We start from the raw sequence: 23,412 nt of genomic DNA on the forward strand, positions 1-23,412 counted from the left end.
CTCAACTGCACTTGAGTTTGCTCGCATGTTCTTTCCACATTTTAACTTTGAGCCACCTTTGATCCACCCTAATTATTGAAACTGCCAGTGTGTCTATTGTGGGCTCTGTCACTTCCATGCCACTACACATGTTGTGGGTCCTGCCTTCACAGCACCAGAGAAGGCTTGTCTATAATCTGAAACAGGGACCTGCGTTGGGACCCATTGTTGTCCTCATGTGTAGGATTCCATTTCTTGGCCAAACAAATCAAAACCTGACTTGGACTTTGGCATATGTATTAAAGGTCATTGCCCCCCACTGCTGAACTTGTCCAAAGCAGTCGCTGACCAGGCTCTACACTCTTCTTGCTGAACAAACATGTATTTCTTTGGTTTAACTATGGAGAGAACAGTCATGCTGCCACCAACAAAGCCCACCACACCTGACACCCTAACTAGGCCAAAACAGACATCATTAACAGGTTATCACTCAGGAGACCTTGCTCTCAGCAGGATGGCTGTCCTCAATGACCTAGGTGCAATCCCTCAAGTATCATTGGATTATTTCAAGTCTGCTGCCCTGCCACCCCTTCATGCAGAGATCAGCATTGCTGAAATCAAGACTTCGACTTCGCTGGAGGCCTCTCAGGTTTTGTCCCAAGACTCAGGGTGGACTGCGTTTAAGAAGGAGCCAAAGGTTTCAGGTGTATCTGAGGAGCAGGTGTTTGGACCCCTTTCAGCAGTTTTTGAGGCAATTGTCAGTGAGGCTGGCAGAGTCATGCACACCTCAGCAAGGCTTGAGTTTGTGTCACGACCTGCACATTCACCATGCTCCAATCGCTCCAATTCAACTCACCTGGATGCGTACTTGCTGTGAGTGGAGAAGAAGAGTGTTGGCATGCAAGAGGCCAAGAAGAATGAAGCCAAAGGCTCTGATCATGATTCATGGGATGATATTGCTGTTTCATTTGAGTTCAAAAAGGGTGATGGGACTGCTGAGTGCAAAGATGTGAGTGACAGCTATGCTTCTATTCCAGCATCGCTAATTTGGTATGATAGGATGACAAGAAGGTAATATGGAGTCTGCACCATATTATGCATAGCAACCCATGTTGCCATGCAACATTTGGTGTTACCATTGAGAACACACAAATGAGGTTTTGGTTCACTTGCTGGGCAGTCATGCTCATCAGCAAGTCATTCAGTTTCCTTACTGTTAGTGGTCACATTGTCAACTCTATTGCTGTTCATGACTGACTCTCTCAACAGGAGCCAGAAAACCTCATCCACTTCTTCTGTGCCCTTGTGTTTGCAAAAGACCATGAGCTCAGATGGGATCCAACAATCTGGAGAGTGTGTGTCAAGGGTAAAACTCAATACATCATCACTGTGCATTCAGAAAATGGGGGAACCATCAAATACCAAACCATGAATGTCATTTCCAATTTCGGCACTGATGGTGTGATGGGTCTTGGGTCTTGGGTCTTCGAAGTCTATCCTATGCCTCGAGATGGAAAATTGAACATGGAACCTGTCATACTAAAGAATTCTTGGAGAGAGTGTGACTGAGATCATGAGGATAAAATCCTTCAAAAAATATTTGGTGACTTGTGGGAGCTGAAGGGCATTGAGGCAGAGAATGAGGCTAGAAAATATTTTCTCACTGTTGTTGAAGCAGGAGATGTGATTGTGAATGGGACAGTTGATGGCACCACCAGCCTTCTACACACATCTGATCTGCCAGCCGACTGTCCTTCATATGCACTACCTGTCGATGGTAAATGGAAGGCAAAGCCGACCAGGTCCAGCGAAGGACTCCCACCAAGTTTTTCTTGTGTCTAGGGTGCCACCAATCATTCAAAAATCCATCACAGGATCCATTTTCATCTGGTGTTCCAGGAAGTTTGCACACCTATATACAAACTTCAGCACCTCGATACCATGTTTCAAACACTGCAAGATATTCATGAAGGTTTGCTAAGTTATATGATGAGCTTTTGCTGGAGGCTTATATATAATTATCAGCTTTGGAAATTTTGCACAGTGTAGATTGGGTGCACCATGATGTCAGTGCCACAAACTCTTCACATGTGGGTGAGGTGGGGAAGTTAGCTGACCTGGAGTATGCAAAATGTATGAATGCCCCAAACAGACATGAGATCTGCACAGTAAGTCGATATCTCATCCACCCATGCACTTTCAGAGACATGTTAAAGGGAACCATGAATTTCATGGCTTGCGAGGTTGAAGGTCAAACATACCTCTTTAAGCCACCTGGATTTTTCAATGAAGTCTACAGTCCCCCATTCAGGTTCAATCCCCTGCACAATATGGAGTCTTTGTGGTGGATTCAAATGTGCATACTCTATTACCATGTTGACCAACCACACGGCCAATGGTCATCAAAACAGGAGGATTACTCAAAGGACCTCTTTCCCAGACAGCTCAAAGTTCATTTCTATGAGTTTTCCAACAATCTGGACCTCCACATCCTTCCACCCCATTTTAAGCCTGCAGGTCGACAGGTTGCAATGATGCATGGGGAGCTTAAGCTAGCTTACATTGAAAGTGAAAAGTGCTTGCCACAGGAGCCACTGGCCTATGTCGCTCCACTTGAAGGTCTCCACACCATTTTTAGAGAACACCTTGTGACTGCTGTTGAGGACTTTTTATCCTGATGAATAAATGACCAAATCTGGAAGACTCAACCCATGAAACTCAACACAAAAAATGACCCAAGGTTTGAACCTTTTTCAGATCACCACTGACTGTTGACATCATGTTTCTTCCTAGGTGGACTGATCGAACATCATTCAAATGTTGTGACTCTCCAAGCCCATGACACTACTTGAAATATCAATAAATGCTTACTGTACTATCTTGCATATGAATCCTGTTTTCCCACCACTTTCCCTTGTTTAGTAGTCCCTTGCTTGTGCTTAAGGTTCCAGCTCATTGAGTCATCAGAGAAAATGTACTGGTTGACACATCATGATGACCATTCTTAGTAACACCATAGCTGAAGCAAATCATGAGACCAGAAGCAGCAGTAGTGAAGGGTTTGCTAGAGACAATGGATAGACACAAGAGTATGTCATGGTTCGAGAGAAACTGGTAGATTGTAAAACAGAGAGCAGAAAGACTACCATTTATCAAGGTGTGGGGTGAGCTTCCAAATCCTCTACACACACAAGATTGGAAAACTGTGGTGACCAGATCCCTGAGGTGCTGGGCATGGGATGCACCTTTGCTGGCTCATGTGTTGCAAAAAAGTAGAGTGCCATGACAATCCTGGTGGCTTGTTATGCAACTGAGATGCCTGATTCAATGGCATAACAATGTCAATGTAAAGATATCTTATCTTGTCTTATCATATCAATGCCATAACAATACTCCATTCGGTATTTGGATGTGTACCTTAAGCCCAATGAATCATTGCGAGTGCATGTGATATGATCATTATTGATTTTCTGATCTAACTTATCAATTACATATCATAATATTATGGGTCATTTCGGACCCAAATCAGCTTTGCCCATTGCCTTCCATCCACCATGCCCCCACATCAAAATTACCAGCAGTCAAAAATGTCATCCACTAAGCAACCTTGCAAGCACTGCAGTAATCTCTATCTACCACAAGGAATCAAAAAGCATGAGACCAGTTGTGTGAAGGAGCATGTGAACTGCAAAGAATGAGACAAACACAATAAGGCATACATATGAGATGTTTGTTGAAGTAAGTCAATACCTTTCCCCCCTCTCATCTGTCCATTAATCTACAATGGTTGTTTACTAGCTGAAATTGCCAAGGAAGCAGTTGCAGCTACATCTGCATCATTAGTGCACCCTGGCATCACTGGGTCTTTGGGCTCTGCAGTGGCTGTAATACCAGTGCCACTCAGGCAGCTGTCAGTGGGCCCTTCACAATCAATTCCTGGTACATAGACCACCTTAGTGTTGCTCTTGATGCTTACACTTTGCAAGACAGGATCACCAACTGGCTTTGCTCTCAATGAACATGACATGTTGATGGGTATGATGAGTCCTTGTGGTAGGAATATACCAGACTCAGGTAAGTTTGGAATGTTCATCTCTAACTGAAATTCAACTCATCTCCTGTTGTTTGTGATGAATCTTGATTCTGACATGTCAATTGCAGCCCAAGTGGTGGGTCACTCAGTGAACTCCACTGTGCTGGATGTCCGAAACAACCATTGTCCTGAATTCAAGACTGGATTTCATCCCCATAGCAAGTGCCCAACACTTTTCCAATCTGCTGAAAATTTTGGCCAGCAAAACCTCAAATACATGGCCCCAGACTGTGAGCCCTGGTGCCCTTTTGCTTCAGAGGGTGATTACATTTTTGCTACTGTTGCCATTGAAGCTGGGCTTAGCTCAACTCAGGTCAATTCCCTTCTCAAGTCGATTCATTGTATATGGCAAGGAACAGCAAGCATCACACTGCATAATGATGCTGGGCTTTGCACCACTTTGGATAGAATGGTGGCACAACTAACACCAGCAAGTTGTTTATTTCCAGTGTGCTTTTGACAAGTGGCTCACTTCCCAGCCACTTGTCAGTTCTTGAAGTTTGAAATTGCTGTGCCCTATAAGGGCAGTGACATGACATTCCCCATCCACATCTGCCCTCTGTGGGACTTGGCCCTCAATTTATTGCAAAATCCTTTTCTTGAACCACACTTTGTCTGGGATGCTGAACAGGTCTTCAAACTTGATGGTGAGATGTATGAATGCTTCTACACTGAACCTTGGATGGGCAATCATTGGTGGGATATTCAAGTGCATTGTAATTAATATTATTTCATACCATTGTACTGTGTAAATTCACTGTGTTTCTTCCTGTTATGCAAATGAAGTCACGGTTACCCATGCATGCAGAGAATTCTGTTCCATTTGCATTTATTCTTTATGCTGACAAGACACAGCTGTCATCTCATGGTACTGTCAAGGGTTACCCCATGGTAGTGAGTTGTGCCAACCTCCCAGTTCACATTTGCAATGGTGAACAATACAGTGGTGGCTGTGTGGTAGGCTGGCTTCCAATTGTGAGTATAATATCTCTTTGTTTTAGAGTAATAAATTGATTGAACAGGTTTTTGCAGGTTCCTGAGCTTGTGAGTGAGGAGAGAAAGACTGGCTATGTAAATTTCAAGTGTGTCATCTGGCATGAAGCCTTCTATAAGCTCCTTGAGAAGGTTGCGGAGCTCTCAAAGGTTGGCTACCTGCATGAATGCTATGACAACATTTGCCAGTGACTCTTTCCAGTTATTCTTATCTTGTCAGCTGACTATGAAGAACTGTAAGCACTATTTTGTCTGCAAATCAATTGTACTTATGAAACCCAGCCATGCAGTTGCTCCCTGACAGCCTTACCAGTAATAACAGTAATATCACAATGTGATAGGATGTAATAGCATGGTGTACAAAGAATTGCATATCACAAACTGATCACATTCATTCTGATGCTGGCCCTCCAACATCTGGGTTTGATTGTACTGACCCTACCAGTATACAACCAAATCAGTTTGAATGAAGTAATACACAACAACAGGGATCACTTACCCAAAGTATTGCCTTGAGTTTTGGCTGACATCTGGTCAGAGTCAGAACTTGAATCCTGTTTGGCTGCTACTGGCACTCAGCACCAAGTATGAGTCCATCTCTTCATGCGAAGGAACATGTCACCATCAGTATGCTCAATGACTAAAAACTTGCTTTGGTGGCTTGGATCCAGGTAAAGCAATTTGCCCCAAATGATTGACTTTATGGGAATGAATATCAATGCTGCACAGGATATGGCTTTGACTTGGGTAAGTCAGAAATATTGGTCCAACCTGCGCACTCTGGTCCCAGCCATGAGTGGCTGAATGAGTGCAAACTGAAAAACATCCTCAAATGCTGCAATTTTGCAAGTGAACATGAATATGAATTGAACAAAGGCAGCCTTGGTCTCCGAAAGTTGAATGAGAGCACAATCGTATTGTGGCCAACCATGGAAACTTGGACTACATCTGATGTGGTTCACAGTGACCTTCCAGTCCACCACTGAAGTGTAGCTAACCTTCAAATACTGATACTCCCAGACCTTGAGGGGAATGCCAGGGGATCAGTCTGTATACAGATGAGGAAGTAGGACATACTGTATCTGTTCCTTGTAATCACATCCATGCATTGAGGGGGTACCCATAAGTGGGGAGGCAAGCATTGAGGAAATTTTCCAGCCTCTGACAGAATCTCTCAAATGCCTGATCATCCCAGTGAGTGTTCTCAACATCAGAAAGCGAGCTAGGTTGCTGGGGTGCACTGAGCCTGGTGTTTCCTTCAAATGGCTCATTGTTGTCCTTGTTGTCATTTCTGTCACCATCATCAGTGAAATGAGTAACACATTTGTTTCCTGCATCAATTCATGCTTGAATGAGTTTTATTGCAAATCAATGATGGTCAATACAGAGAATCTAAATGAAACATCATGCAACAACATCTCTAAGTAAGGACTTGATATGCACCTGCCCTGCAACATCCTTTCCATTAGAACAATCCTGGTATGCATCTTTGAGCAGACCATGCATCTTCTCATTTGGCCAAGCACTGTAATTATGAACAGTGCCTTTTCTCTGAATGTCATGGGTAACATGCTTCCAGAGGTGTGCCTTGGGAAAGTTCCAATTGTCCTTGAGGCCTGTATCATGCAAATGATGAACACAGGATTGGTACACCTATTTTCAACAATCATTGTGTGATAATGACCAACCGAAGGAGTGGAATACCTTGAGTTCACCACTGAAAATGGGAAGTTCATGTTCAATCATTCCAAGGGTTGCCTCAGTGTGTATGTCAAGCCTGATGAGAGTTTCAAGCTGTAGGTAACTGCAGATCATATGCAGCAACTGGTACCCAGCTTGAGATGTTGTGGACATCAAAATGTTGAGAGCAGCATAGAAACACTGCTATTCCAGATTGTTAGCCACATTTAAACACACATCCTAATTAGATTACCCTGGTGAGATCTCACATTTTGTTTCTGTCAGAAAATGTGATGTGGATCACAGTATCAAAATGTGTGAGGCCTCACCAATGCGGAAAGGCAGAAACCCTGAGTGATAGTCAGACAGCCCCACAGCCCAATTGAATTGTCATACCATTCTTCTAAACATGTCTCAAAATCATGGCCAAGTTCATTGGCAACAATCTTGAGCTCCTCATGCATGTGCTTGCCTCCCAAGCTGCCATGCAGGGAGTGAAGTGGCTCAAAGCTTGCAGCCTGTTCAGGCTCTGAGTGTTCTACCAACCAAAAAATGTTCTATCATACATTCTGTCAGTCATAAACATAGATTATGCATGTCAAAGCCCTACCTTGATGGGATGTAACCCAAGAGATTTCAGTTTCTTCTCACTGGCTGACTTCTTCTGCTCATATAACACCAGCACTTCTTGATGTTGCTTGGTAGTGTGCATTTCATAGGTCTTCAATAAGTCCCAAAACTCCTCAAAAGGGACTAGGCAAAATGGGCATGGGAATGTGCATTTCGTGCCTTGTATAAGCATCATCACACAGCTAAAAAGGCATTTCAGTGACAGAACACCCATTGAAATGATTCCTGAAGATGTGCTGCACATTGCTGGTGTCATGAGTAAATGTTTCTTGTTGTCATCTCACTGACATGCATTTTACATCACCCAGCAGCTCTCTTCTCAGAGTCAGGGTGGGCTTGAAAGCTTTTAAGGAGGCTTGCAATGTAAAACAGACCCAGGCTGAGTAGTGATGTTTTTGTCCTCTTGTCAACTTTGGCTCAAATTGTCATCAAGTTCTCTTTTGTAGGCATGCCTGAGGACTCTACAGATGCCCTTCATAACATTGGTTCAGATTCTTCAGGTGCTGACTCATGCTTAGACCACTCTGACAATGACAAGACCCCTGACCTTGAGGAGCTTTGAGAATGGCATAGAATCATGTGCAAACCACCTCTGGATGCTAGTGCTCCCCAGCTACACAGTGTATATCCCTTTTCTTTATCATTCATTCAGTTTTGACACAGTTATCACTTACACTATGGTAACAGGCACTCAGTGCCACTCAGCTGGCATACTTGAAGCTTCACATTCAGATGAAGAAGCTACAAATCAACTACAACAGTCTACTCTCCACCCTCCCACAGAGCTGCAAGAAAGCTGTAGAGAACAATCCAAATACCATATTGGACAACAACATTGTCACCAAGGCAAAAAAGTATTGTTTCTTCTATCATTTCTGGGTCCCTAAAGATGTTTTCCCACTCATCACTCTGCCACCTGGATACAATCTGACTGACCCTGCTCACTGGAGTATGCCTGAATCAAAAATTGCAGGCTTCAAAGTGGAACTTTATTTCATGCTACCCAGTGACCTCAAGGTCTGTGCAACAACATATGGTAACTCTGGCCATGTGGTAAGTCAACATTCCCAATCCATAATTTGAAGGCTGGTGTTGATCCCCTTTTAGTTTTCAAATGCAGTTGGGGCTGAGAGGCCCAACATCCTCAAATCTGTTAAGGATAATGTGCAGCAACTCTTTGCACACTTGGAACTTAGTGCCAACTTATTCGCAAATGAGAATTCAAGAGCTCCATGTGGATCAAACAAGACTGTGAGAGTGCTGCTGAAGATGCACCCAGGGAATGTGGATGCTCACTATACCCCTCTCTCACCAATCCTCTTTCCCAAACCAGATGCCTTGGTGGCCAGGGATTTATTCAAAACCCCACTCCTGGTTAGTGTAAGTTTTCTTCACTACTTACAACTATATATATGCTAATTACTTCTAGAAAATCATCTGGGTCATGGTTTTTGGCAAGGGAGTCCTGACCGGCAAGTGAAGGGGTGGTCCACAGGGACAAGGTCAGAAGTTGAGGATATCCAGCCCTTTGGCTGGCCTGATTGCCATCACTTCTACCTTTGTAAGTCTTGCATCACCTTTTTCTTCTGGTCTGGATATTCTGACAAATGTATAACAGGCATGGTACTTATTATTGAGTGACTGTGAGCTTATGACTATTGGTGAAGAAAGTAGATTCAAGTATCAGGATGACTTCAAGTATTTTATCAAGCTATTGAGTCACCATCAAAATGGGAGTGGTCATTGGAAGTGATGGAGTTTTTCAATCAGGGCATATGGAACACCTCAAGTATTGCCTCTGCTAATGCAGCATTGGGCTCATCCAATGACACTTCAGTAGCTTCCACATGGGAGTCTGACATCTTGGCACAGTTGAATGGCCCCTGGCAGCTGACACCTCCTCCTGACCTACACTTTGACAGACTCAACTCAACCTCTATTTCATGTCACATGCCAGAAGCAACCCACAGGCATGCTGCAGACTCAGTTGTCATTTCTCAGGCAAACTTGGTCTCCTCAGCACTTTCAGTTGACATATCAAATCTTTCACTCAGAGGCAGTCATACATCAGCTCTACCATCTGTATCTAGTCATGGAAAGGAGTTATCTGCCAGAAGAAGTCATTCTGGCTTGAGGATGGCTGAAGTTTCAGCAGCTGCACCAGTGAATGCCTGGGAACTGCCTGCAAAGGAACATCATGTCATGCAGTGCAAGGGAAAGGGTAAGTAGTTACAGTGGCTCAAAAAACTGACCACATGTTTGTATGTTTTACATTAGTTATGACTAAATGCAATAACCCCTAACCATAGCCCTAAACCATGAGTGTATGAAATAGGGTACTTACTCTTGGCTTTCTATTGGTCCATGAATCAAGTGATTTGGATAGGAATTGATAGAACAGCAGCCATTTGAGAATGACATGTCATGCAGTCAGTTTTTTGACTTTAAGTTTTGATTACATAGTTTTGAGTTTCACAAAGTTTAAAATGCTGTGAGGTGCTTACTAATGCTTACATGGTATATCACATGGTCTATTTGATGATTTGTCATCATACAAACAATGCCAAACAATGAATTGGGACCATCAAGGCTTCCTCTTCTACCCCAACTCATGAAACCATCCTCCTGGTCCATGTGGGCCATTTTCTCAGAGTAATCCCTATAACTATTGGTGCCTACTACAGTAATGTCATCAGGGTATATGCCCAACACAATCAAACCCTTAAAAAATCTGCTTTCAGTCATCCCTGTGCTGTTTCCCCCACCCATACCTGACATGTTCTGCAACTAATCAGTACTGAGAATGCTGAAAAAGCCATGATGGTTAATCTGGCACTCAAAAACATGACCAACAATCCAATCACCTCTTATCTGGTGGGTTTCCACCTCAAGGGTGCTGGGTTGAGGGCTAGGGTGAGCTGAAAACCTTCATTACAGTCCAGGTGCCCTGGGGGGGATAGTCCACTGAACTGCTAGGAAGGAGATTCCATCAATCCATCTAGGCCTGGGTATTACCTATGGTCTCATATGACCAAATCACCCATTCCCAGTCATCTGCAGTCAGCTGAGAGCACAGTCTAGCCATGCTTCCCATGCCACCTGAAGTGCACAGGAATGTTTTGTCTCACCCCAGCATTGAAACTAATTGTACTGTGGTGAAAATGTACTGGTTAAAAGGTGTTTTGTTTGTTCATCTTTTTCTGATGTGCCAGATTGACCTCCATGGCATTTCTAGCTGTCTCAGTACTGATTAGGTGCAGAACATATCAGGTATGGGTGGGGGAAACAGCACAGGGATGACTGAAAGCAGATTTTTTAAGGGTTTGATTGTGTTGGACATATACCCTGATGACATTACTGTAGTGGGCACCAATATTTATGGGGATTACTCTGAGAAAATGGCCCACATGGACAAGGAGGATGGTTTCATGGGTTGGGGTAGAAGAGGGAGCCTTGATGGTCCCAATTCATTATTTGGCATTGTTTGTATGATAACAAATCATCAAATAGACTAGGTGATATACCATGTAAGCATCAGTAAGCACCTCACAGCATTTTAAACTTTGTTAAACTCAAAACTATGTAATCAAAACTTAAAGTCAAAAAACTGACTGCATGACATGTCATTTTCAAATGGCTGCTATTCTATCAATTCCTATCCAAATCCTATCCCCAGTGTTTGCACCATCTTCATATGCTAAACCTCATGTGTCAGACATCATCTGACCACCCTTGATCCCCCAAGGTAGCCATGGCACCCATACAAGCTTGCCTTCCTGCAATCTGGCTGGTTCTACACAACAAATAAAGGAGTGTCTGCTAACAACCTGAGACACATCACTTACACTGTGCTTTACAGCCTGCTGCATCTTGCTATTTCAACTGTTTTTCATGCCCTCACTCTGCACACTCATTCTGTTGTCCAGCCACATCATCAGTCCCATCATACAGTTGTCATTACCATGACAGACAATGCCTCTCATAGACTTGGCCTCCACATTGATGGGAAGTACAGGCTCAGTAAGAAGATAGGCTCAGACACATTTGGTAGGCAGAGTCATTATGTGCTCAAATGTATTCCTACCCTTACCACTCCCCAGGTGACATCTACCTCAGAATTGACATCACCTCCAGCAAAGAAGTTGCCATTAAGCTTGAGCCTGTCAAAGCAAAGCACCCTCAGTTGGAATATGAGTCCAAAGTTTACAAGACTCTGGCTGGCAGTGTCAGTGTTCCATTTGTCAGGTGGTTCAGCACAGAGTGTGACTACAACATGATGGTCTTGGACTTGCTTGGTCCATCCCTTGAGGACCTCTTCAACTTTTGCAGCCACAAGTTTAGCCTAAGACCATGCTGTCGCTAGCTGACCAGTTGGTTTGTAAATACATTTTGATCTTTCTCCCATTTAATTTACATCCCCACATCTCTCATATTGAGTATATTCATTCTTGTAATTTTATCCACCATGACATCGAGCCTGACAACTTCTTGACAGGAATTGGGAAACAAGGCAACCAAGTCAACATTATTGACTTTGGTCTTGCAAAGAAGTACCATGACCCCAAGACTCATCTGCACATCTTGTATAGGGAGAACGAGAACCTCACAGGGACCACTCATTATACCTCAATCAACACTCACTTAGTCATTGAACAGGCCCACCATGATGACTTGGAGTCCCATTCTCACATGCTCTGGTATTTCCTCCATGGTGCACTTCCCTGGCAGGGCCTCAAGGCTGCCACCAAGAAGCAGAAGTATGATTGGATCATGGAGAAGGACATGACTACCCCCATGGACCTGCTGTGCTGCAACTTCCCTAATGAATTTGGCATATTCCTCAATTACACTCGAGCACTGTGGTTCAACAACAAGCCTGACTACTCCTACCTTTGCAAGCTCTTCCATGACCTCTTCATTCACAAGGGCTTCCAGTGTGACTACATCTTCGACTGGAGCATTCAGTGCCATGCTCCTGAGAACAGTAGTACTGGCACAAGTCAGAAGGCAAGCGCTGGCAGAAGAAAAGTGGTCTAAGAGGAAGAAGACCACTGTGCCAGTGACAGGATGTAAGTGCCACACCCATTCCCTTTGTTATTGTTTCACTCTCTAAATCATTGCTAGGCTTCATTCACAGACCAATCAGCTGCAAGCCAATGCTGCCAGCACTGTAGGCCAACAATGTGGAGCAACTCATGGAAGGGAAGGTGATATTTGGTGAAGGGCATGTTCATACTTTTTGATTTGTGCAGGGCATGCCCTGGGTGCAACTGAGATTGCAGTTGGAGGGAAGTGGTAAGGTTGCTCAGTTGCAATTGGTCAAAGTTTGCAGTTGGGACGGAGGACCTGGTGGGTCATTCTGTGGTGGAATTGGGTCACTGTAGTGCACCTCCCACCCTTGCAGCTGGCCCAATGTGTTACTCATTCTTGGTGATGGTTCAGCACCTCAAGCCTTGTCAAACCTACAGTTCTGTTCAATGTCCACTATTGATTCATCCATTCCACAGTACAATGAAATTGCCATTGCATCTGAATTGATCATTTTTGTATAGTATGGATGCTCTTTTCTTTCAAGCTACCCTGATCTCCCTCTGTGGAATGGCATGGATGGCCATCTATTCCATTCTCGCTTTGCCAGACTTATTCCCTTCAGTGCTGTCCTCATACAACATATACTACTATATTTGCTTCTTCATGTGCCTTCCATGACCATATACACTCTTTTTCATTCACCCCTGCTTTCCATTGTGTGGTTTATTTTTCATGCATTTGTTGTCTTTCTGTCTTCTCCCCTCACTGGGATAGTCTTTCTGGTGGAGGCAAGTAGGCAGAAGAGGGTGCCAAGTCAAGGTAGTGGTGGGAGATATGATTAGTTTTATGAAAGAATGAACTCATGTTTGATACACCCTACTCACAACTTCGTAGGGTGGTAGAACATTGCATACATATGGCCTAACAGACTTGAAATGCCAATCCAGAGCTCTGATTATCATTGACTGTCATGTCAGTATCCAGATGAGGATTACCTTTTTGGGATAATTATGCCTTGCAGTTATAATGTGTGTGGTGTCAGGACTTGAATATGTTTTCCCTTCAACCACCACTGTTGTTACATGTCAATGTCCAATCTCACACCTAATGCAACAGTTACCATTCAATGCAGCATTGTTGTCTGACTTCGACAATAAAGACAGGTGAGTGATCAATGAATGTGCTCACTACTCACACAAACCATTTGATTCCAGGACAAGTATTGTAGTCGACTGTTGTATCATATTGATCCTATATGGTGCTAACTGATGGCACCCCACACAACCAGCTTCCTAACTGTCTTGTCAACAGTTGGGATTCCTCTGTTCTGCAAGCAGCTTCATCACTTGATGTACATTTAGGCATCACATCTGTGGGTCGCCCCTGGCTCAGACTTGTTTCTTCCCTCTGACCATCACTGGCCATGCAGCATGCTCCAGACTTGTCACTGTCTCATTCACAATTGTCTGGGTACCTCCAACTCACTATCCTGTTCCCCCAACTGCCAACCATACAATGTGCACCTGGACTCATTGCTGTCCTCTTCCCCTGCCTATAATCACCCTGGACCTGTCACTATTCCTTCCTCCCAGTTCATGACCATGCAACATCCTCACAGACTTGTTATCTGCTTCCCTCACTGCTGACTATGCCACATGTCCCTGCAGTCATTCCTGTCCTCTCTTCCCCTGGTTCCTCACCATGCACCATGCCCCCTGTATTCACTATCCCTTTCTTCCAGCTGCCAATCATGCTGCATGCCTGGACTTTCTATACCCTTCCCTGCTGACAATGCAGTTACCTTTGCATTTCCTCATTTCCCTCTTCTCTGTCCTATGGCATCAGTACATGGACCTATCCTAGCAGTGCACTCATTGTCATTGTGCACTGTACAGAACACCTTGCATCTTTTCTATGAATGGAATCCCTTTTTCCCTGGTTGCCATCCTACCCTAAGCCAGGCAGCCTGGTGCTGCCACCCCACCCCACCTAGTTCCCTTGGAATGCATTCAGTAATGTATTATGAAACATCATCCATTACCTGATCTAATCCAGACTTGGATACATCAGAGTGGGTTGAGTGGAAGATACCTACAAAACTGCATAACTAGTTACTACTGGTGGTAGAATAGTAGTATGGATGGGGTCATAACAACAAATCTGAAAGACACTACAATAAAAATACTATTGCAATATGGATTGTGGATGTTACAGTGAAGATAATAGCATTACACTAATTATAGGAGTGTTGTATTGGATTCTGCCCCATTGACATGCTTGGCAATGGCTTACAATAGCATTGTAATGCATCTGGCCATTGTCAGGCACTCCAATCAGCAGTCAATGACTGACAATAGCATTCCAATCACGTGTTCCTGGCTTGTGGCAACTGGCCATTGTCAGGCAATCCAATCAGCAACCCCCAGATTACAATGCCATGCCAATGAAAACTTTACCCATTGGCTGGGCACTAACATACATCATTCATTGTAATTACATACAGTCACATGTAATGGCTGTAATTTTTTTCTAACATGGTACTCCTGTTATGATAAATCTTTCCCTAACCATTTTGCATAGTTTTATACAGGAGTGCACTTAGGCTAACCAGCAGTCACCAACTATGGAGAAAGAAGTGAGTAAGTGATCCTGCTACCAAAGAAGCTCACTAGCTGAAATCCTAAGCAAATCAAAACAGATGTCATTGGCAGATTACTGCTCAGGGGATCTCACTTTTGGTAGGACAACTGTCCCTAGTGGCCTAGGTGAAGACCTCAAGGTATCACTTGATTATTACAGGTCTGCTGCACCACCACCCCTTCATGGGCAGGTTGACATTGCCAAAATCTAGATTTTGCTGGAGGGTGCTCACATTTCATCCTGAGATTTGGGTGGACTGCATTTAAGGTGTCAAGTATAGGTTTACCCTCAGGTGACTGGGTTTCAAGGCTGAGTGACAGGGGCTAAGTCTGGTTGACAGGGGTCAAGGCAGGGAGACAGGGACTAAGTCTGGTTGGACTGGAGTTGAGGTCAGGAGTTAGGGACCAAGTCCAGAGGTCTGGAGTCAAGGCAAGGGCTGTGGGAACCTGACTGGTCCCAGAGTGTGCACAGAGGGCAGCCAGTCTGGGGTTGGATCTACCTCCCTTGGTCTCAGCTTATGTGCTGTACCATTATGCAAGCTGGGGAGAGGTCCAGGACAGGGGCCAGGGATAGCTTAAGGCTCAGCTTTAGCTATTGAGTAGACTCAGAGGGTGATACAGAACTGAGGGTAATACTTTGTTGATATGCTGACTGAGGTGCTATGAAGTATGTACAGGGTTTATGTCATAGCCATGCCTTGACCCTGGCTGAACTTGGCCTCTCCAAATGCTTACCTCCAGTTGGTCTAGTGCAGTTAGCACTGCTTTGCAGTGCATGTCATTTTGGTTGAGCCCAACCCAGCCTCATCCCCAGTCCACCCTTGTCTCTGCCCCAGTCTCCAGTTGTCTTGGTCATACATTACCAATACTATTCTTACCAATCATATTAGCAATCTTTGTGAGACCAGCATTACCAGTCTCCATACTATATAGTCTGTTTCCTGACACATAGTGTAGTCACACTTAGTCACAACACATGGGCAGCCTGTGCAGCAAAACACCAACACATATATAGACCCCAAGATGGGCCTGCCTAAATAGATTAGCTAGTCCACATGGACAGGCCCAAGGAACTAAAGTGAGAGCAACATATGTGCAGGCCTGTAAGTGCATTACCACAACATATGGGAGGGTCCATGGTGGGTAAGGATGTTGAAACATTTAGACAGGCCTGTGACCAATTAAGTATACTGAGCTGCTGTAAGACATGGATGGGCCTGTCCTGGTAGGTTACACCCCTGTTGCAACATTAAGGTGGGCCCACCTATCATAACATGGAGAGGGTCACAACATAAGGATGGGCCTGTCTATGATTAGAATACACACTTGGCAACATATAAACAGGCCTGGGAGTAATATCATTTATGTTGTTGCAACATATAGACAGGCCCATTCATAATAAGCCATACCCCTGTTGCAACATAAAGACAGGCCCATCACTAATATCATTTAATAGAGTCACAACATATGGATGGGCCCTTCAGTAGTATTATTTATATTGTCACAGCATATGGACAGGCCCATCCAAAGTAAGATGTACCTCTGAAGAAACATAAAGATAGGCCTGTCAGTAATCTCATATATAGCATCACAACATATGGACAGGCCCTTCAGTAGTATTATTTATATTGTCAAAACATATGGGCAGGCCTGGCCCCAGTAAGATGTACCCTGTTGAAACATAAAGACAGGCCCATCCACAGTAAGATGTACCTCTGATGAAACATAAAGACAGGCCCATCAGTAATGTTGTTTAATAGTGTCACAACAAATACTGAAGGTTCAAATGATCCATCCAGATCTCAAACTGGTATGGAGTGGCTTTGAGGTAGTGACACCATGTCTCAAGAGCATGGATTATGGCCAACATCTCCTTATCAAACAGCTGGTAGTTACATTTGGGGGGGGGACATAGAATGGGAGTAGAAAACAATGGGTCACCAGAGGTCATCCTCACATTTCACAGAGAGGAAAGTGCTGGTAGCAAAGCCTGAAGCATCAGTTTCAAGGCAGAACTCCCTATCCTGATCAGGGAAGGCAAGCACAGGGGCAGTGGTAAACACAACCTTTAGAATATAAAAGGCTTGTTGCTCCCAAGGACCCCAGGTCCAGAGTTTGTCTTTCCTGGTGAGGTCATTAAGGGGGCAGGCTATCTGAGCAGGTCCTTGATGAAGTGACAATAAAAGTTTGCCAAGCCTAAGAAGGCTCAGACTGAGTGGACCTTTGTTTGCATCAGCCATTCTGTTATAGCCTTAACCTTCCCCTTGTCCATCTTGACTCCATCAATGCCCACCACCATGCCCAAGAACTCTACCTGCTTTTGTTTGAAGAAGCACTTCTCTGGTTTGACAAAGAGATCATTTTCCTCCAACCTTCTCAAGACCTTTAGGATGATTTTGTCATGTTCAGTTTCATTGTCTGTTCTCATGAAAGATCATGAGATCATTGATATAAACCACCAGGATGTCCTCCATGTCACCAAAGATGTCATTCATCATGTTCTGGAAGTTGGACAGTGAATTGCAAAGGCCAAAGTACATGACCAGTGTGGTTCATAGGTGTCCTTGTGTGTGATGAAGGTGGCCTTCCACTCATCCCCTTCCTTGACACAAACATTGTTGTACCCCCAACAGAGATCCATCTTGGTGAAGAGTTTACACCCTTTGAGTTTATCCATGAGCTGAGAGATAAGAGGGAGGGGGTATGCATTCTTGAGTGTGTGCTCTTTGAGATAACAGTAATCCTGTACCATTCGCTTCTTCCCATCCTTCTTCAGGACAAGGAACACTGGTGACATCTGAGGTGACTTCGAGGGACAGATATACCCTTTGCACAGCTGGTCCTCAAGGAGGTCCAAAACCTCCTTTTGTTCTTCTGTGGAATGGGGGATGAGTTGTCCTCACTTCAGAGTGAAGGTGTCTTTCAGGTCTATGGTGTGGGCCCATGGTTTACAGAGTGGCATTCTTTCCAACTCTTCTTTTGAGAACACCTTGAGATACTGATGGTATTCTTTTGGAATGAGCTCCTCAGTGGTACTGGCTCTGACCCTAGTGGAGTGAAGCTTTGGGTAGAGGTACTCCATATCCTGTGCTTCCTGTTCTTCATCCAACCTTTCCCTCCTAGTCCTTGGGGTGAGGTCATGACATTCTTGAGGGCACTGTGACAGTTTTACCTCCTTTGTTTCCCAGCATACCTCTGGGTTGTGTTTTCGAAGCCAGGTGTAACCAAGGATAAGAAGGTGAGTCCCAAGCATAGTGACCTGGGCCCAGATGGACTCTCAATGCCCCTGGTAGTTCATAACAAGGAAAGTGACATGGGTGATGTTGCCAGTGACATTAGGAGTCCTGTCAACATTTAGGACAGTGACAGGTCAACCAAGCTTGATCAGGGGAATGCCATTTTCATTGGCCCAGTCCTGGCTTGTGGCTACATAGACCAGTGCCTGAGATTCCAACTGGGTAGGCAAATTGTCCAACATGAAACACAATTTATAGTGGGAAATTCAGATACTCTATAGTGCAAGAGGTATAGTGACATCATTGTGGAGCTGTATCACTCAGCATGTCATGTGACACTACACATGTATCACAATGTGTAAGTCTAGATGTGTCTATATAGTCAGAATTTCAACACTCCCCCTTGCTCTAAAATGGAAGAGTAACAAGTCCCATTGACGAGCAATTAGTTTTGAACTTCTGCCATGTCAGAGATTTCATAAGACCATTGGCTTTTTGTCTGTCAGTTTGAACATATTCAATACCAAACAAACCATCTTGTACACATTCATGTACAAAATGCCATTGGACATTAATATGTTTTGATTGTCCATCTGAGACCAGGTTTTCAGCAATAAAGCAAGCACCCATATTGTTGCAGTATAATATGGTCTTTTCAGTTTTAAGTTTAAGTTCATCAAATAGCATATTAAGCCATTTGATTTGACATGCAGCATCACAGAGAGCCATATACTCAGCTTCTGTAGAAGAGAGTGTGATCATCTTCTGTTTATGAGAATGCCAAGGAATGAGGGATGTTCCAAGGAACATTGCATAACCAGTAGTCAAATGACAAGTATCTTTATTTGACACCCAATTGGAATCTGTGAAACTGAATATCTGCAATTCAAGTCCAGAATAGTAAAGTGCAAGTTTAGGTGTAGATGCAATATAGAAAACTATATGCAGCACTTTATTGTGATGATCCTCTGTAGGATTCACCATGTATTGACTCATGTGAATGACTGCAAAAGCAATATCTGGACAAGTACCAAGGGTCATATAAAGAAGGAACCCAATAGCAGATTGATATTGAGAGTGGAGTTGTGAAGTTGCTTGATAGGAAGCAGGGGCTTTTCCAGTTGATATCCCAAAGGTAATGGAGTGCAAACATTTCAAGCAGTCTCCACATTAAACCATTTAATGACCTTTTTAACATAGGGAATTTGATCAAGATTGAGTTCCTTCTTCAATCAATCTCAGTGAATTTGAATTCTGAGATATTCTTTTACTTCCCCAAGGTCATGGGATTCCCATTTCTTCATAAATTCTTCTTTCTTGGCTTTGAGAAGACATTTATCCAAACCAAGGAATAGTCCATCATCAACATAGACAAGGAATATTACAATGCTGGCTTTAGAGGAATGAATATAAATGCCAGCATCCACTTTGGATCTGATATAGCCCATGCATAGTAAAGATGCATGTAGGGCTTTATTCCATGCAAGTGCCACTTGCTTTAAGCCATAGAGGGCTCGAAGCAGTTGATAAACCTTGTGTTCTTGACCCTTAACTCAAAAACCTTCTGGTTGCTCTATATAAATTTCTTCATCAAGATTTCCATATAGGAAAGCAGTTTTGACATCCAGGGTTTCCATTTCCCAATTCTTTTGGGCAGTGAATGCAAGTAGTATCTGCACTGTTTTGAAGCAAGCCACTGGAGAGAAGGTATCAGTATCTTCAAAGTTGGTTCCAAATTCTTGTGTAAAGCCTTTAGCCACAAGACGAGCTTTGTAACAACCATTGCTTTTAATAGCAAAAACCCATTGACACTTCACAAGTTTCCAATCTTTTGGGGGATCCACCAAAGTCCAAACTTGTCTTTCTCCAATAGACTTTAATTTGTCCTTCATTGCATCAAACCATTTCTTTTGCAAATCTGGAGTTAATTTTAGAACATCTTTGTAATGCTCCAGAGATTCTTTGATTTGTGCAGCCAATGCAAATTCAAAAGGATGCATTTTGGCTTCTTGATCTGGCATTCCTTTTGGAGATTCTGGAAGTGGAGTTAAGGGAGAAAGTGGAGACAGAGGAGTAGTATGTTGTGGATGTTCAGTCCACTGCCTGGGAACCTGAGGAGGTTGCATGGCAGGAGGTAAGACTGGTGAAGGTGGTCTTCTCTCTTCTTCATATCTCCTAAGAGCTTCTTGTCTTTCTTGAACATTATGTTCCACATTATGAATCCATTGTTGGGCTTGATTGCAATTTTGTTGGATATCCCTTTCAATTTGGACTGGAGGTCTATCTCCATAAATGTTTCCAGGGCAGGAGACAGGGATAAAATGACATTTAGGATGAGGTTCTCTGTCTTTGGCTTGTTGAGGTTGAGCTCTCTGAACATTTTGGGAGTCACCAGGAATAGCATATGGTTGATAAGGATGCTGAACAACATGAGGGGGGTTGACTGGTGGTGCAGCAGCAGGTGCTCTTCTTTGTACAGGAGCTCTAGGCTGGTCTGCAGCTCTTCCCTGCTGTGGGTTTTGTGGTGGTGGAGTAACTGGATGAGGTGGATGAGGTTGATGAGGCCTCAGTTGGATCTGATCAGGATCTGGTAAAGAATATTGGCTTTCAGAATCAGAAGTAGATGATTGGTCATTTTCGGAATCAGGGTCAAAGGTTTTGGTCTTTGAATCCAAGCAAAAAGCAAAGGGGTCTTCTACAAATTTTGCAGTACAAGATAAAATGATTTTTTGTCCATGGAGAAATCTGTAACCTTTGGTATTAGGCTTGTAGCCTAAAAATACCATCTTGACAGCACAAGGTTCCAATTTATCTTTGCATTGTTCTTTTGGAACCCAAACAAAAGCTTTGCAGCCAAAGGTGTGGAAATATGAAATGTCAGGAACTTTTCCTAAGAATAGTTCCACAGGAGTCTTGAAGAGAATCCTTTTTAATGGAGTTCAATTATACACATGAAGTGCACAATCAAAGGCAAAATTCCAAAAGTGTTTTGGAATGCAGGAATGATGATGTATAGTGCCAGCTTTCTCCAAAATGGTGCGATTGAATCACTCAGCATGACCATTTTGCTGTGGTTGATCAGCAATTGAAAGTTGATGAGTAATACCACATGTAGTAAGGAGTGCTTTGAAAGTATGACCCATAGATTCTCCCCCTTGATCTGAACAGAGCACAAGAAGATGGTGGCCAGTTTGGTGCTGAGCAGAAACCATCCAACTGGCAAAAGCAGTATAAGTGTTGGATTTGTTGTGAAGGTAGAGACAAAAGCCAAAGGAAGAATAATCATCCAAAGGGGTATGAATATATTTAGACCAGAAGTAAGATTCAACCAGTAATTCCAGAAGGTTGGCATGAACCAATTTGAGAGGTTTAGTAGCACATTTCCAGGAAGGTTTAAATGCCTCAGAAGACATTTTGCCTTGTGTGCACCCTTTACAGGAAGTAGTCTCCCCCTGTATTTGTATATCAGGAAGACCCAATTGGCAAAGATGGCAAAGAATTGAATTTGCAGGATGTGCAAGCCAATTATGCCATAGTAATTCTGGCAAAATTGCCTTAACCAGAGGGCAAAGGACTGCAAACATGTTGGTAGGTGGAAGTGGTACACCCACAAACCAATGAAGTGGTGAAGTCAGAGAGGCTAATTTGGCCTCTAGGACAATCCAGCTGTCTGGTGCTCAGATTACCTTGTTAGTTAATGTTGCAGTGCTCCTATACCCATTTTTCAGGAGTGCATTTCATGAACAGAGCCTCTTTGAGAACAAAGGGCTATAGACTACATTATGGAGTGTGAGGTTATGCCCAGTTTCAAGGTGAATAACCACTGTTCCTTCTCCAAGTAATTTTACTTGACTTAACCCAGCAGTAGATGCAAGGGAAGGAGTAGAAAATTCTCAGAAAGTAAGGAAGTCAGTTTTAAAAGGAGTCACATGATGTGAGGCTCCAGAATCCAACATCCATATCAACTCACCCTTTGGTAGGTTCTTGAAGGACATGTGCACACCCAAGGGGTAGCAGTCAAAAGCATCATAGGCATTGCAGTCAAATTCACCTGGGAAATATCCTGTGGCAGATTTATTAGGATCATGCTCTACATCAGGAAATTTATGGAAAAAAGAAAAGCATAAAGGTTTTTGTGGTTTTACATCAGGAACAGATTCATGAAAAGTCTGTAAAGACATAGGGCAATTTTTCTTTAATACTCAGACAGATCTTTAATTGCTACAATCATGTCCTCAAACATCAGAGGCAGAGTGACCAGAATTCTGGTCTGCCTGGGAAATCAAATTGCCATTTCCCTCAACATTCCTAATGTCCACCACATTCTCACAAGCCAAAACAGAATTTGCCACTCTACTTGTGGTCTTGATGGGACTACAAGGACATGTCCAGTCCTTCCCAATAATGGGAAGGGGAACTACCCTCAGAACAGAGTTCTGAGTCTCCCATTTGAATTGTTCCTGTAGGGGTGAGACCATGTGGAGTAGAGATTGGGCTGCTCAGCAACAAATAGAACAGGTACAAGGAGAATTAGATCATGGGATGTTGAGACGAATCTTGACTGACTCAACTAGATCACTTTGGTGACCCTGGATTTCATCCAGGTACCAAGAGGCAAGTTGTCCAGTAGAAGTGTCTACTGGATAGTTGGGAGAATGACCAACATTTTCCATTGCCATGGAAATATCCTATTGGGTAAGATCTGGATCATATTGAGCAGACTCTCCAATAATATGGGAGCCAATATAGGTTTTGAGGTCATTGGAGTATACAGTCTCAACTGCAAGCAGTGCAGGAGGCTGTTTGGGAGAAGGTTCACAGTTAAGTTTGATAGCAGTGATATCAAGTTCTTCAGCAGCATATTCATTATAATATTCCTGAGGATAGTCCTCAGGAAGTTCTTCAATTGAAGCCATGTTGATGGCTTCAGCACCTTCAACTTCAACAGCAGAGGTGCAGGCTTTACCCTTGCCTTTGCTGTGCCAGTGATTCTGGTTGCCACCACAGCTACCAGAACCTTGCTGTTGTTGCTGCTGTTGAGGGTAAGGTGAATAGCTGCCATGTCCTTGGTGAAAACCTCCTTGACCACCTTGACCTCTGCATCCTCTGCAGAAAGATCCAGATCCACCAG

The 23,412-nt window shown here is 43.6% G+C and overlaps 5 protein-coding genes across 5 annotated transcripts; 4 read left to right on the top strand and 1 right to left on the bottom strand.

Moving 5' to 3' along the window:
- On the top strand, positions 1-2,657 carry F5J12DRAFT_951389 (uncharacterized protein; the record flags this gene model as incomplete). Its single annotated transcript, XM_051749809.1, has 9 exons — positions 1-740; positions 858-988; positions 1,039-1,194; positions 1,249-1,512; positions 1,558-1,781; positions 1,854-1,951; positions 2,005-2,073; positions 2,132-2,147; positions 2,183-2,657. The coding sequence occupies exons 1-9, from the start codon at positions 359-361 to the stop codon at positions 2,655-2,657; spliced, it is 1,815 nt and encodes a 604-aa protein (XP_051597830.1). The 5' UTR covers positions 1-358.
- Positions 2,658-4,289: 1,632 nt separating this feature from the next.
- On the top strand, positions 4,290-5,086 carry F5J12DRAFT_724156 (uncharacterized protein; the record flags this gene model as incomplete). The annotated part of the gene is made up of 3 exons (XM_051741507.1): positions 4,290-4,509; positions 4,552-4,781; positions 4,859-5,086. The coding sequence occupies 3 exons, from the start codon at positions 4,290-4,292 to the stop codon at positions 5,084-5,086; spliced, it is 678 nt and encodes a 225-aa protein (XP_051597831.1).
- Positions 5,087-6,469: 1,383 nt separating this feature from the next.
- Positions 6,470-7,619, bottom strand: F5J12DRAFT_784485 (uncharacterized protein; the record flags this gene model as incomplete). The annotated part of the gene is made up of 5 exons (XM_051743031.1): positions 6,470-6,718; positions 6,770-6,869; positions 6,983-7,023; positions 7,075-7,302; positions 7,356-7,619. The coding sequence occupies 5 exons, from the start codon at positions 7,617-7,619 to the stop codon at positions 6,470-6,472; spliced, it is 882 nt and encodes a 293-aa protein (XP_051597832.1).
- A 333-nt stretch (positions 7,620-7,952) lies between these two features.
- On the top strand, positions 7,953-8,855 carry F5J12DRAFT_894930 (uncharacterized protein; the record flags this gene model as incomplete). Its single annotated transcript, XM_051747784.1, has 4 exons — positions 7,953-7,997; positions 8,063-8,428; positions 8,483-8,755; positions 8,805-8,855. The coding sequence occupies 4 exons, from the start codon at positions 7,953-7,955 to the stop codon at positions 8,853-8,855; spliced, it is 735 nt and encodes a 244-aa protein (XP_051597833.1).
- A 2,482-nt stretch (positions 8,856-11,337) lies between these two features.
- Positions 11,338-12,596, top strand: F5J12DRAFT_951398 (kinase-like domain-containing protein; the record flags this gene model as incomplete). Its single annotated transcript, XM_051749810.1, has 5 exons — positions 11,338-11,422; positions 11,476-11,654; positions 11,813-12,374; positions 12,414-12,444; positions 12,500-12,596. The coding sequence occupies 5 exons, from the start codon at positions 11,338-11,340 to the stop codon at positions 12,594-12,596; spliced, it is 954 nt and encodes a 317-aa protein (XP_051597834.1).
- Between the last annotated feature and the right edge of the window lie 10,816 nt (positions 12,597-23,412).

Source organism: Pisolithus orientalis (assembly GCF_024613125.1).
Source record: "Pisolithus orientalis strain OTSU chromosome Unknown F5J12scaffold_26, whole genome shotgun sequence".
NCBI lineage: Eukaryota > Fungi > Basidiomycota > Agaricomycetes > Boletales > Pisolithaceae > Pisolithus > Pisolithus orientalis.